The sequence below is a fragment of the Sturnira hondurensis genome, unplaced genomic scaffold, assembly GCF_014824575.4.
Source record: "Sturnira hondurensis isolate 20B ecotype Veracruz unplaced genomic scaffold, ASM1482457v3 Scaffold0006437, whole genome shotgun sequence".
NCBI lineage: Eukaryota > Metazoa > Chordata > Mammalia > Chiroptera > Phyllostomidae > Sturnira > Sturnira hondurensis.
In genome coordinates, this window is record NW_028079068.1 from 9,357,859 (window position 1) to 9,373,074 (window position 15,216).

Genomic DNA, 15,216 nt, shown 5'->3' on the forward strand with positions numbered 1-15,216 from the left:
GTTCATTCAAAGTTCCCTTCAACCCAAATGAAGCAGAGATCTCTTCTAGTTGTCACCCACCTCTCAAAAACCTGTTAGGGATCCTTATGATGGGACAGGACTGAATGAAGCGCCTCCTAACTGGGTCCCATCGTATTTTCTTCTTACCTGTTACCACAATTATCAGCAATAAGTCAGACACATACAACACAGAGCAAATAATACATAGTTACTGTAGTTATAAAGACAGAAAAACAGGAAACAAAACAATACTTGAATACAGAAAGAAGTGATGTAAAGTAGCATTTAACCCTGTTTTAGTAGCCAAAACAAAATTCATATATAAGCAGTGATGAAAGTTTTCAACTCATCCCCAAAAGAATACAATTATATGCACCATTTTTCGGAATTCTGGGTCAATTCAACATGCATTCAATAATCACCAATGCCATCTTGTGGCAAAAATTCACCAAGAGCTTTACAAACAGAATCTAAGACATTTTTAAAGTCCCTGAATGTAAAAAAAAAAAAGCTCTGATTAAAATGAATTTGGCATGATGTAGTTTCCTGGTCTCTTTCAGGTTTGGTATACTTCTGTAAGTCACACGGTTAAGGGGATAACACAACGGGGAATGTTCTTTAAATATGAAGCAATCTTTTGGTACTTCCATTGGCCAGGAGTCGGGCGGTTCATCTGCCTTCCCAGGGAGCAAATTAGCTCCAAATTAACCCAATTAAAACTTGTTTTCTTATAAAATAGAAATGTGAGACATTATGTGAAATGGGTAATTCTGTTCCTTCCCAAAGTTTTGATATCTCCCAAAGACAGCTCTTATTAGGAGTAAAAACAATTCACATTTGTAGAGAGTTTAAAGTTCACGACAAGCTTGCACACATCGCCTCATTTGACCCTCGCAGCAATCATGTGTCAATCCGTCCTGCAGCCATGCTGTTGGCCCGCTCTGCCTTGAGCCCTGGGCCAGGCTCTAGAGCAAGGAAAGCAAGCTAGGACTCCCCATGAGGAAGGCAGATGTCTAAACAAATCACTTCATTACAGTGAATAATTGCTACAGCTGGAGCTATAAAAACTCTTTGAGGAAGATTTAGCTTATGTAAAATAAGTAAGAAAGCTAAAGGGAAATATGTGACAATGCCAGAGTCAGGATTCAAGCCTAGGCCCTGTGACTCTGTGCCCTCTGCCTTCTTTCCACATCACACTTAACCTGTCTCCAATTCAGCTTTTGGTGTTGGCAGGTGGGCAATATATTTCCAAGTTCATCAGCAAAGTCTGGGTTTGTTTCCTGTAGTACTTGTACACTGCGTGACTACAATGGCATCATCTGCACATGCGCACTTAATATTGCGAAGACCACAGACTTGTGGGCAAAGGGAAGAATGATTTATTTTGCATAAGGGTTTATTTTTTAATCCCTTAAGTCTTTTAAATCAGTAGTTCCCAGGCCCTAGCTGGGAGCTCAGGTGGGTAGAGTAGCATCCTGACCCGCCAAAATTGTGGCTTCATCTCCAGTCAGGGCCCATGCAAGAAACAACGACGAATGCACGAATAAGCGGAACAACAAACGGCATTCATCTTTCTGTTTCCCTTCTTCTCTCTCTTGAAAAATCAATAATTTTTTTAAAATTATAAATCAGTAGTTCCCAAATGTTGGTCTACAGACCACAAATTGGCTAAGGGGAAGATTCGCCAGTGTAACACAAAATGAGAAAACTATGGTAAGGCAGCGAGTTTTTCTTTTAAAGCTAAAATGTTCCATTTAAAAGCCTGTCCTTTTTTCAGAGATTAGAAACTTTTTGTTATTAAACATTCTTTATTTTATGAGATGAAGGTTTAGGAAATGAAGGTAGGAAATTTCATTTTTTAATATTCTTTCTTAGAAAAACAGAAAATTAGTAGGCCTATTATATCCCCAAAATACATATATTTTTCAATTTACAGGTTTATGACATTCAAAAGACCGTAAAACCACAGCTTCAAATCAACACAGTATTTGTTGATCACTCGTAAGTCCAGCATCGTAAACCACACAGTCAAAGGATACGTAGGGTGGGTGCATGGGAAACTTCCCTTGCCCTCAAGAAGCTTATATTCTAATTAGGGAGACAAGACAGACATATAAAACAATTATATACCAATACAAGACAGAATATAACAAGTGATTAGCTTAAAATTTGACATTTTTAAGTACCAAAAGCATTAAAATGTACCTACCCTTTTACCCAGCTATTCCACTTCTAGGAACTTATTCCTAAAGAGACAATCATAGACGCACGGGAAATGCAGGACAAAGATACTCATTATGATATTATTTATGATGGCAAAGAATCAGAAACACTTTTAATGTCCAACGAAAAGGAGATGGTTAAGTATGCTAAATGAACATACTTAATTTAAATGTGTTCATATTCTATGTAACACTACAGAGTATATACAAGAATATTTACTAACATATGAAAACATTCACAATATACTGCAAATGAAAAAAAGCAAGGTATGAAATAGTACTAGATTATGACACCATATTAAAAGCAAAAACGTGTCCGTATATATTCATAAAAAATACAGGAAGGATATATATCTAATTTAATTGTGGTTATATTTGGGTGGTTATTATAAGTGATTTTTGTTTTTGTTTTTTCTCCTTAGGGCTGGTCTTTATTTTCAAAATTTTCTCCTTGAATAAGGCTTACTTTTGGACTAAAAGAAAACAATACAATATTACTTTAATTTTACTTTAAAGCTATGATTTTAAAATACGATAAGAAATATACCAAAGTCTAGCAGTGGTTATGACTGGGGTTGAGGGTTATCACTTCTTTTATATCATCCAAAAATTCTATGACATATTATTGTACACTGGAAAAATACAAAACAAATTTTAAATAACACTGAAAATCACTGAACCAAAGTTGTAACCAAAAATCCGTCCTGCGGCTTTCTCAGAGCTCTGTCAGACATCCTCGGCCTGCTTCTCCCTCAGCAGCCAACGCTAAGCCCGCCGCAGGCATGGGCTAATGCGGACGCCATGGAGCTTATGCACACAAGGTAGACACTGCCTTCAGAACCCACGTTTTCCTTCTTCTCCCAAAGAGCAGAAAAAAAGAGAAACCAGCAACATCACGAACATATGCCTTTACCACTTCACGTATATATATTCCTGGTCTGAAGTTTTGTTTATTGAAGTTTTAATTTTTATGTATTTAAACTGCCAATCTTCATTTACAATTGCATCTACTCTTCAAAAGAAAGAAACATAATTTCTTCAATCCTTTCATCAATATTTCACTTTTGCTACATGTTTGAATTTTTTCTCCTTTTTATTAAATTTATGACAATATAAATGTAATCGTTGACTGAATCAAGATGGCTGGCTGAGCAAGCTCTCCTTTCCCCAAAGCCCTGCAAAGAACAAAAACGCCATTTTAAAAAAATCCATAATAAAAAAAATGTCCTTAGGACTAAAACTATGAGGAATCACTGAAAGATGACAGAGTCAGGTTCGAAGAGGAAACCATAATCCTACACGCCCAGAGTACAGGGCTATTGCAAATGGTCAGAGCAGCCCTCAAAATAAACTTAGCCCTGAGGTGGAAAACAGCAAGAAGAACGAAAACAATTTACCGGATTCACGGCAAGAAGGTAGGAGGGTAGCAAGAAGCTATGAAGCAGGCCAACTTCTCCAACCTGTTTGGGTCAAGCATTATGGAACGGAGGTATAAAGGTGTCACTCCGCCAGGACAAACAGTGAGTTCTAAAGTCTTGGATGAGAGAGACGGGAGAGAGCTCTGGGTGGATATTCACTTCCAGGCAGAAGGGGGGACACTCACATTAAAGAAGACTGGTAATTATTAGAAGACTAATAATTTTAGGGCAACATCCTTTATAGACAGACATACGCATAAAAATTCTAAACAAAATACTACCAAATCAAATCAAAGATACATCAAAAGAGAATACATCATGGCCAAGTTAAATTATCCCAAGAATATAAGGCTAATTTAACATTCAAAAATCAGTATAATTCACCACTTTAACAGAATGGGAAGAAGAAACATACGATCATTTCAATTAATGCAGAAAAAGCATTTGATAAAAATTAAACATCAAGCAAACTAGGGGAAAAAGAAACAGGGTCAAAGGAAAAATTGTGCACAAATTTCAGAGAAGCTTCATTCATAATAGCGAGATCTGAAAACAACTTTCCAACAGATGAACGGTGAAACAAACCGTGGCACATCTATACCATGGCATTACTACTTGGTATCAATGAATACAGGTGTTACTTTGTGTGTAACAACTTGGATGGTTCTCAAGGGGATCATGCTGAATGAAAGAAGTCAATATCAAATGTTACATATTATATAATTCACTGTATGTAACATTCTTGACATGACAAAAGCATAGAGACGAGAACAGATGGGGGTGGCCATGGCATTAAAGAGGTCCACGGGGGGGCTTTGTGATGGGTCTGTTCTACATCTTATCTACATCTTAAACACACAAATCTATGCACATGACAATATTGTTTGGAACTCAATATAAACACCCAAGTGAAAGCTTATAAACCTACTGAATTCTGAGTAAGGCCAGTGGATGGGATCAAAGTTGATTTGCTGGTTGTGTTTATCGTACTATAGTAACAAGATGTTATTTGGGGAAACTGGATGAAGAGTATATAGATCTCTCTGTATTATTTTTTAAAGATTTTATTGATTGATTGATTTTTAGAGAGAGGGGAAGAGAAGGAGAGAAACATCAATGTGTGGTTGCTTCTCATACACCCCCAACTGGGGGGCCTGGCCAGCAACCCAGGCATGTGTCCTAACTGGGAATCAAACTGGTGACCCTTTGGTTCTCAGGCTAGCACTCAATCCACTGAGCCACACCAGCCAGGGCTCTGTATTATTTCTTACAATTGCATGTGAATCTATAATATCTCAAAGTAAAAAGTATCAAAAATTAAATAAAAACCAAAATGTAGAAAAAATTTATGCTGACATAAGGCAGACTGCATTTAAAATGATATATCTGAAACAATAAATATTTTATTTTTAAATTTTTACTTATTTACATTTTTAGAGATAGGGGAAAAGAGGGAGAAAGAGAGAGAAATATCAATGTGCAGTTGCTTCTCACACACCCTCTACTAGAGACCTGGCCTACAACGTAGGCATGTGCCCTGACTGGGAATCAAACCGGTGACCCTTCAGTTCACAGGCCAGCATTCAATCCACTGAACCACATCAGCCAGGGCTAAGTAATATTTTAATAATGAGAACTATTAATGGAGAACATGATCTAAGAATTCTGATTTAGATGGCTATGCCATGTGGTATAGTCCTAACACTTTATACGATTTAGTATCTATAAAAAATTTCAAAAGGGAAGCAAATTAATACTGGATTTAGAATCACTGCACGGTTGTATAGATTGTTTACTGCATAAGAGCTCCACACCAAGTGGCTAAGCAGGGGTGGGAGATAAAATCCAGTCTGTACTCTATTCCCCAAAGCACCCAGAGAATTATAACTATCTAAAAGAGGCATTTTAAAAAATTTTGCAAAATGGCACACTTTGGGCTAACAGTGACCCACTTGTCAAGTAAATGGAATTTTTTTAGCACAAAAGAAATAATGTTTACTGAGCACCTTGGTAAAGGTGGTACTTGTATATACAGCGGTACCTCAGTACTTGTTCATTTGTCCTGGAACTCGTGACAAGTGAGGAAACCGATGGGCACTGAACAATGAGGCATTTTCTCTTGTGGGGCAGTGTTGTGACTCCTAGAAGCTCTAGCAAGTGCCATGCGTCCTGAGCAAGCACCAGGTGCTGAAACATTTTTTTCTTGTCGAAATGTGATGAGTTGAAGGTTTGATGAGTTCTGAAGCCAATGAATACCAACCAAGGCATGACTATACCCATTTTAAAATTTCTGACTTTGCCTTTCAAAACAAGAAGATCTGAACCCATATCTTAGTTCTGCTGCGCTGCTTTGGGTCTAGCATATTCCTGAGGAGGCCTCAGTTCTGTCTCAAATCCTTTCTAAAATGAAGTACAAATCAACACACGCTAAGAGATGAGTTACGGGCTATACTGTGCCTTCATGGTAGTCATGGCATGATGGGGAGCACAAGAACTGCATTCCTTAACAACAGCGCTCATGGCGGAGCTCCTGCAGTCCTCACCACCACTCTGCGAGGTACAAACTAGGATGATCCCCAATCTACAGATCAGGAAATTAAGACACAGGGAGGTTAAGTAATTTGCCAGAGGTCACTTAACGAAGTGAAAAATCTGGCATTCAAACATGCGGCCTGGATCCAAATCACTCTTAACCTCTCTGCGATAATGCTCTTGTCACAGTTCAAGGTGGCACCTGTTACATACTTGTCGAATGAATAAATACAAACATACTGATCCTCAACCAAAGATACACTCTCCCAGCCCCGCAAGGAAGTTGCTCTCCTCTCCCAAGATTCTAGTCTGACCCCTAACACACCACCATATTGCCACTTTATTAAGAATAAAAACTAGAGTTAAAAATTATTGTAACTAATGGAATAATTATTACTTCCCATCCCTTGGGTTTGGGGGAGTCAAAAAGTGGCTAAGAACAGTGGAGTCGCAACGTGAACGTGGACTCTGATTCTTTTAAGGGCCTTCAGGTGAGGCTGTGCACAGCCGCTGGCTGCTGACTGACCCCTTCTGTACTTCCCTAACACACACACAGGAAACACATCTTCAGGAAGTTACAATATTGAGAGAAAAGCAGCTCTTCGAGCCCCAGACATCAGATATGTTATATATTCTGTTTTTAACCACACCCTGCATTCATTTTTTAAGCATTCTACTTTCATACAGATTTCTGTTTATAAGCCAACTCAAATAATTTGGACACTGAGAGGAATAAATAAATGAAAATTGCGGGTTCTTGCCCCTTTTTTTGGCTTGCCATTTCTGTTGTTCAATAAAACTTATTCATGTCCACTGCCATATTTCATTTTCCTGTTTTCTTTCACCTTAGTCTCTTGTCTCTTCTTTTTTTAAATTTTATTTATTTTTGGAGAGAGGGGAAGGGAAGGAGTATGAGTGGGAGAGAAACATCAATGTGTGGTTGCCTCGCATGTGTCCCCTGCTGGGAACTGGCCTGCAACCCAGGAATGTGCCCTGACTGGGAATCGAACCGGCAACCCTTTGCTTCACAGACCTGTGCTCAATCCACGAGTTACACCAGCCAGGGCTCTTGTCTCTTCTGATATTTCTCCTCTGACACTCGCAGCAAAGAGCAGGACTGTCATTAACTTCTTTCCTTCTATAAAAGTGAAGTAGTCACAGCCCATTGAGAAGTAGCTCCAAACCTTAAGCTGTTCGTTGTTATTTGGTTTATATTACTATTAAATGTTGCTTTCCTGAACAAACAGCTTTGCTGGTTAGTTTTGTCTCAGGGCACAGCGAGAGGACAGGAGGCATTGACATTGGGCTCAAACTGCTTCAAAACGCAGATGTGGCACTTGACACCAGTCTTCACAGACGACTGACTTCTAACTGTGCTCTCGTACCTCAGAAACAATTTTTAAGTAGGCTAACAACTTTACAGATTAAAAATTAATCAAAAAGTGCTATAATTCATATACCTGTGTTAGATTCAAATATTAAATCTGAATCTAACAAACAAAAATCCTGGGAACACTCAATTTTAAAACAGCATCATCACATTCTTAATGTTTGTGATGGCTGCCAAGAGTTCAAAATAAATTTTTAAATAGAACCCCACCCTTTGGACTATTTTAATCTTTTAATAGACCCATTAACTATAAATAAGCCATAAACTATATGGATACCAGATGGTCTCTAAAGCTCTGAAAAGTCTACAATTCCCAACAAAGGCAGAAATGTCCCGAGAATCTCAGGCTTACCTAGTGTGATGGTTCCAGAGGCGCTAGACTAGCCGGCTCAGGACAGGCTTATTAAAAACAATAATAATTAAAACAATAAAAACAAAACAAAAAGCAGAGTACAGGTCCATCCCAGTAGATATGGCATATGAACTTTGGTGGGGAATCAGGTTCCAACGAGCTAATAAAAATGACTGGCTCTCTCCCCAGAAAAATGCACAAATACTCACGATTTCACATATGACATAATCCCCTGAAGACCAGCCACAGACTCATGAATTCATGGGTCCCAGGTTAAAAATAATAATAATAGTTTAGGCCTAGACTGTTTTCAAAAGGGTAGTTAAATTCAAGAAGGAATAGATTTATTCCTCATTCTCCCAGCAGACAAAGCTGGGAGAAACTCGCAGAAGTTGCCATTGAATGTATGGCAACTCCCTGTAATAATTAGAGCCAACACATAATCTGACAGTTCTCTTAGCAATGGGCAGCCCATGAATCTAAGAGAGTGAAATAAGTAGACCTCTTCAAAATAAAGGTTTAAAACAAAAAGATTAGAGCTTTTGTGGAAAGGATTCCCACACTGAGTAGAAGTGCAACTTCCAAGATGACTTCCAAGGTCTTTTCCATTTTAACATTTTATGATTCTAAGGAGTTCCAGAAGCAGGGGAATAAAGGATATAAAGTTAATTGTAAGACCTCTTTGTCACCGCTTATAAGCTCTGTGTTTAAAATTTTGAAAAAGACTGCCCACATTAGTACCCTATGTATAACTGTGTCGATGTGCTTGTCTTGAAATGTAAACTATTGTCAAAAGACGTTTTTCTGCCCTGGCTGGTGTAGCTCAGTGGATTGAGCATGGGCCTGTGAACCACACGATCGTGGTTTGATTCCCAGTCAGGGCACATGCCTGGGTTGCAGGCCAGTTCCCAGCGGGGGATGCAAGGGGAGGCAACCATACATTGATGTTTCTCTCCCTCTCTCCTTCCCTTCCCCTCTAAAGATAAATAAATAAAATCTTAAAAAAAAAGATGTTTTTCTTAATTCAGTATTGCCTCCTTCCTTTTTATCTCCAGCAAAACTTTATATTTTAAAAGAGTAAGTAATAGAAACCATCTTGCAACCCTAAAACATAACCCAGTCAGTTTCCTAACAAGTAAATTTTGTATCCTAATTATACTGAAATAAAGATTTATGGTAATAATCCACTCAAGAATCAGACTACACTATTTGGTCTTCTCTTGCTTCTGGATTTCTTGCACTCTAACGTGAGTATTCAGGGAATAACCTCTCTCCTCAAAAACATCCTTGAGAGAAAGAGAAAAAAAAAAGATTATGTACTGAGTGAATGTACACATAGAACACTGAATAGGAAAAGGAGACTTTTAATCAATACACTTTGACAATGCCTAATGAACTGAAATTCTGTGACCTCCCTCCTTTAAGGAGCACCAAAGACAGGTAGCTCCACGGAGACACAGAGCCCTCCCTATTTCCCAAAATTAAGGGAGTAAGGTAGAAGGACAGCCACAGATTCTAATGTTAAACCCAGAAATGTCATTTCTTCCTTTTACTATTCATTCTCTTCCTTGATTGAAACTAAAACAGTAATCAATTTGAAGGGGGAAACACAACAGTTCTTCATGAACTCTCTTCTCTCAGGTCACCACTGTCTGCTGGCAAATACAGTACCGTCCAAGGAAATACCTGGACTCGACCAAAGGCAGTAAAAGCTTGTGTTGGACTAAACCTGGCAAAAGGCAACGAGATCATCACTAAGTAACAAATTTTGGTGCCTGACATTTTAAAAACTGTCTCAAAAAGTCTAATACTTAAAAACAAGATATTCTAAAACATTGACGATGACTCTGTTAATGTAACAGAGAGTCAATAAGAATATCTCGAATACAAAACTAAAAAAGGCCAGATCTGAATACTGACTGCCAAAGTAGACATGGTGTCTAGTAAGACACCTGCGGGAAGCATTATATTCAGAAAGAACAGCTGTTCTTTATTCAGAAATAAAAATGTCAAAGATAACATTTTACAAGAACATTTGCACTGAAGTATTTTTTCTATAAATGCAGCGTTCAGTTTCAAACTTCAAATTATAAATGAGCAGAAAAAATAGCTTTAAGAAGTTATTTCTCTTCCTGAAAGCTTTTCTCAATATTTTGTTTTGTATATACACATGAATTTAAAGCTAAATATATGACCTCTTTCTCAAGTACCCAGTTTGGAGTGCATGTCAGAAACTTCATATTCCTCCATCACATTTGTGCATGTTTTAAGGAATCTGTTTAAATGACACCAAGATGTTTGTGGTTTGCATTTAATCAATTACACATCTGATTTAAATTAACTGAGTTGACAGTTTGTTGAAACCATATGGCAGGAGCTACTAAGGGGAAAAAGGGAAACAACTCAAAAAAAAAAAACCACCATTTAACTCCAGCGACTATTTGTTGCTAGTCCTCATACTTCTAATTTCACTATCTAGTCTTAGAGACAATTCAATGATCACATCTTAAATAAAGCTTGGAGCAAAAACTCTAAAAACACAAATATAAAAGGGAAGTGCATAAGATCAGGCTGGACTTTAAATGCAACAGGAAGCCACTTTTGAGCTGGGAAGCAATAATCTTACTTGTGCTTTAGGAAGATTAATCTTGTTTCAGCACATAGGAAAAGGAAGACTGGGAATAGGAAATGAACACTGAGAATGACAAAAACATTATTAGCACAGTGCAGTTTAGGGCAGTGAAGGTCCGAGTCACAGGACTCACAGAAAGAACCGGGAAACCTGGGCCCGACGGGAGAGCACAGCACAGAGGTGGGGCGAAGGGACTTCAGAACCACACTAGCCACGCCCACATTCGGGCTCTGCCTCTTGCTAGCTACGTGGCCTTGAACAAGGTCTACCCTCACAGTCTTAGCTTCCTTCTCTATGAAAAAGCGACAATAACAGTACCTACTCCTCAATGGGTTATGACTACAGGTTTAAAAAGGGCCTGGCTAGGAATATTGTTAATTGGGATAAAACACAAGGACTCAAAAGACTAGATGGTTGGGAAAGGTGAGTAAAATAAAAGGATAAAGTGTGAATTTTTTAGTTTTGTAACTTGAAGAAAACTTTAAAAACACACATATTAAAGAGTAAGTTTGCAAGCCGTGACTGGTGTGGCTCAGTGGGTTGGGCATCATCCCACAAACTGAAAGGTCCTGGGTTCAATCCCCAGTCAGGGCACATGCCTGGGTTGTGGGACAGGTCCCTGTTTGGGGGCAACCAATCAATGTTTGTCTCATACATCAATGTTTCTCTCCCTCTCTTTCTCCCTCCCTTCACCTCTAAGAATAATACTAAAATCTTTTAAAAAAAAAGAGAAGAAGTTGGCAATATTCATCACTATGCATTGCAGCAATGTTTTTAAACAGAAGACCAGAAATTATGTAATTAACTATCATTTGTGTAGCGGGTAAATTATTGTCTATCCATGTACTGACCAGTGTGGCCCAGTTGGTTGGGCAAGGAAGTTGAGCCAACTTCCTGCAAAGTGAAAGGTCACCGGTTAGAGTCCTGGTCAGGGCACAGGCCTGGTTTGTGGATTTGGCCCCAGATCAGGGCTCTCATGAGAGGTGACCGATGGATGTTTGTGTCTCACATCTATGTTTCTCTCTCTCTCTTTCTCCCTCCCTTCCCTTCTCTCTAACAATAAATAAAATCTTAAAAATAAATGATTGTGCATCCATACAATACAAGACTGTCAGCCAGGAAGAAAAATCAGATCGATCTAACTGTGCTAATACAGACCAATCCCCAAATGTATTTTTAGTAAAAGAAAAAAAAAGGCCATTGCAGAATGAATACTTTATGTTGTGGTCTAATTCATTTAAAATTAAAGATAACAGCCCTGGCTGGTGTAGCTCAGTGGATTGAGCACGGGCTGCCGAACCAAGGGTCAACAGTTCAATTCCCAGTCAGGGTACATGCCTGGGTTGCAGGCCAGGCCCCCAGTGCGGGGGTAATGTGAGAGGCAACCACACATTGATGTTTCTCTCCCACTCTTTCTTTCTCCCTCCCTTCCCCTCTCTCTAAAAATAAATAAATAAAATCTTTAAAAAATAAATTAAAGATAACATACACCTACATGCATGTATATGCACATTCTATTTCTTAAAAGGTACACCAGAAAGGCTAACAGAACACTCTAAACCTTGGGAGTGAGAATGCAGAACCAGGAATCTGGGGTGTAAGAGAAATTTTCGTCTCCCTTATACTATTTGATATTACAATGTTTATGTAGTAATTTTCAATTTAAAAAATTAATTTAAACAATATGAGGGGTAGGAAAGAATAAGCTCAATAAAAGAATTCAAATTTACATATTTAAGTGAGCATAACTGTTATGTGTTTTATAAGCTTGCCCATATAGATACTGGTAACAGTCTAAGATCTGGGGGTTCAAAAACACCAAAGAATGGCCTCAAAAATACTTCTGAGAGAATAAACAAAGAGAACCTTAAAAATTTAAAACTAGGCTGCATTTCAAAATTCTAAATTTATGTCAGTTTGTGGTTTGATTTTCCCATGTTATAAAGAGTTAATAGCTCCCTAGGCCAGCCCACAGAAGCCCACCATACTCACGGCAATAAGCTATACCTGCAGTACTGTAACAGTGGTCCAGAGGCCATCACTCTGGCAACCTCATCTTACTCAAGTCTCGGGCACATTGGAAAAGACCTCCCTCCTTCGCGAAACATTTTCTTCCCTTGGCCTCCCTCTGTGAAACCAAGCAGTTCCGGTTTTCCCTCTATTTTACTGACTTGCTTGTCCTTTCTTTCTCACCTGTAAGAGTTATAGTCTCCTGCCCTTACTCTCATGTAACCTTCCTGGGTGACCTCATCTAGTCCACTGGCTTCAAGTACCATTCATATGCTAGTAATTCCCAAAGTTCTATCTTCAGCCTCCACCTCTCCTTCGAGTTTGATTTACACCAAAGATTGCCTGACCGATATCCTCTACTTGGAGGTCACACTTGTGTCTCCAACTTAACATAGTCAGAAGAGAACTACTGGCTGACCCCCAGCTCTTCCTTCTTCCAGTCTGCTCCTTCTCGCTTAATGACACCACCCTTCATCTAGTTGCTTAGGACAAAAATTTAGCCATACCGATTCCTCTCCCTCATACCCCACAGTAAATCCTGGTAATGCTACTTCCAAACTATATCTCATAGTACATCGCTTCTCACCACCTACACCACTGTACCCTAGTCCAGGCCATCATCATCTAATGGCCTTTATACCTCACTTCTGCCATTGCCCATGGTCCCTTTTTCATTCTGCAGCTCAAGGAAGCTTTAAAAACAGCAAGTCACACCCCCTGCTCACAACCGCTAAGAGTGCCCATGCATTTTTAGAATAAAGAAAGGTCACAAAGTCAGTTTTAGACTTGCTGAACTTGAGAGATATAAGGCATGTTAGTGGAGACAATGGAGAAAGCAAGTATATGGCTCTCATGAGAGATCTGGGCATAAGTCACAAGGTGCCCTTACTTATTTGCGTGTGAGTGAAAAATGGAAACCATGGATTTGGAAGAGAATACCTAAAATAGCTAAAAAAAGAAGGGCAGAGTCATAAGATCAAGACTTGAGAACTCTGACACATTAAGGCCTGGGAGACAAGGAAGAGTTGGCAAAGATTGAGTATGAGAGGCCAGATACATAAAAAGCAAAACAGACCCAATGCCAGAAAAGGGTAAAAGATGTTCCAAAATAAAGAAAGATCAAGTTTAGATGGAGATTAAAAACCATCCAGAGAAGAGAGAAGAAGTAAAAGGAAAAAATAAAACCAACAAAAAACTAAAATCTTCACTGCAGGTAATACAAAGGAAGACAAACACGGCTGACAACACGGTAAGGGACGACAGGACTAAGAAAGACAAGCTAGATGTAAATGAACTTGGAAAACCATAAAACATTACTGAAAGGANAGGGCACATGCTTGGGTTGCAGGCCAGCCTCCGGCAGGAGCCAGTTCCCTGCAGGGGATGCACAAGAAGCAACCATACATTGATGTTTCCTTTCTCTCTCCTTCCTTTCCCCTCCAAAGATAAATAAATAAAATATTAAAAAAAAAAAAACTAAAATCTTCACTGCAGGTAATACAAAGGAAGACAAACACGGCTGACAACACAGTAAGGGACGACAGGACTAAGAAAGACAAGCTAGATGTAAATGAACTTGGAAAACCATAAAACATTACTGAAAGGATTCAAGAAGATCTAAATAACTGGAAAAACATTCCATGTTCAGGGACTAGAAGACTGAACATTATTGTTCTCCTCAAACTGAACCCACCTGAGTTCTCCAAATCAACAAGCTGATTCTCAAATTTAAATGGAACTGCAAGCGACCCAGGAGAGCTGAAACACCGCTGAAAAAGAATAAAGTAGCCCCGGCTGGCGTGGCTCAGTGGAGTGCGCAAGGGACTGCGAACCACAGGGGGGCTGATTGGTTCTCAACTGGGACACGTGCTTGGATTGCAGGCCAGTCTCCAGTAGGGGGCGCAAGAGAGGCAACCACACATTGATGTTTCTCTTTCTCCCTCTCTTCCCCGGTCTAAAAATAAATAAAATCTTAAAAAAAAAAAAAAAAAGAAGCAGAAGGACTCGCATTTTCTGATTTCAAAACTTGCTACAAAACAATGGTAACTGAGGCAGTACAGTACTGATACATGGATAGACATACAAAGCAATAAAATTGAGAGTCCAGAAATACACCTATATGTTTATGGTCAACTGATTTTTGACAAGAATGCCAAGACTATTTAACGGGGAAAGAACAGTATTCTCAACAAATGGGGTTGGGACGATAGGACAGCAGGCTGAGACAACCCTTACCTCACCAAACACAAAAACTAACTCAAAATGAATCAGAGACATAAAGAGTAAAAGTAAACTATAAAACTATTTAAAAATGCTTAGGTCTTCATGACTTTAGATTTGGCAAAGGATTCTTAGATCTGACAAGAACAAGAACAACAAAAGTAGATAAACTAGACTCCATCAAAAATGAAAACTTTTGTGCTTCAAGGGACATAACTAAGAATGTGGAAAAACAACCACAGAATGGAAAATACATCCATAAATCATATGTCTCAGTGTTATCCAACCCTCGGGGCTCAAGCAAAGCTCATCTGAGCTTGGCCTCCTGCTCCCCTCCCCATCTACCCGTCCCTGGTACCAAAACGGTTGGGTACCACTGAGATCTGATAAGGAACTTATATCTAGAATATATAAAGAGCACTCACAGCTCAGTAATAAAA

The 15,216-nt window shown here is 39.0% G+C and overlaps 1 protein-coding gene across 2 annotated transcripts in view; it reads right to left on the minus strand.

The window, feature by feature from the left end:
- KLHDC10 (kelch domain containing 10) overlaps positions 1 to 15,216 on the minus strand; it is a 55,240-nt gene that overhangs the window by 30,837 nt on the left and 9,187 nt on the right. Inside the window, exon 2 of one of the 2 annotated variants that reach the window (XM_037049201.1) lies at positions 61 to 147. The exons of the other annotated variant lie outside the window; for it this stretch is intronic. Coding sequence (XP_036905096.1) covers positions 61 to 147 — 87 coding nt within the window. The remainder of the gene's footprint in view (positions 1 to 60; positions 148 to 15,216) is intronic. 2 annotated transcript variants of the gene reach the window in all.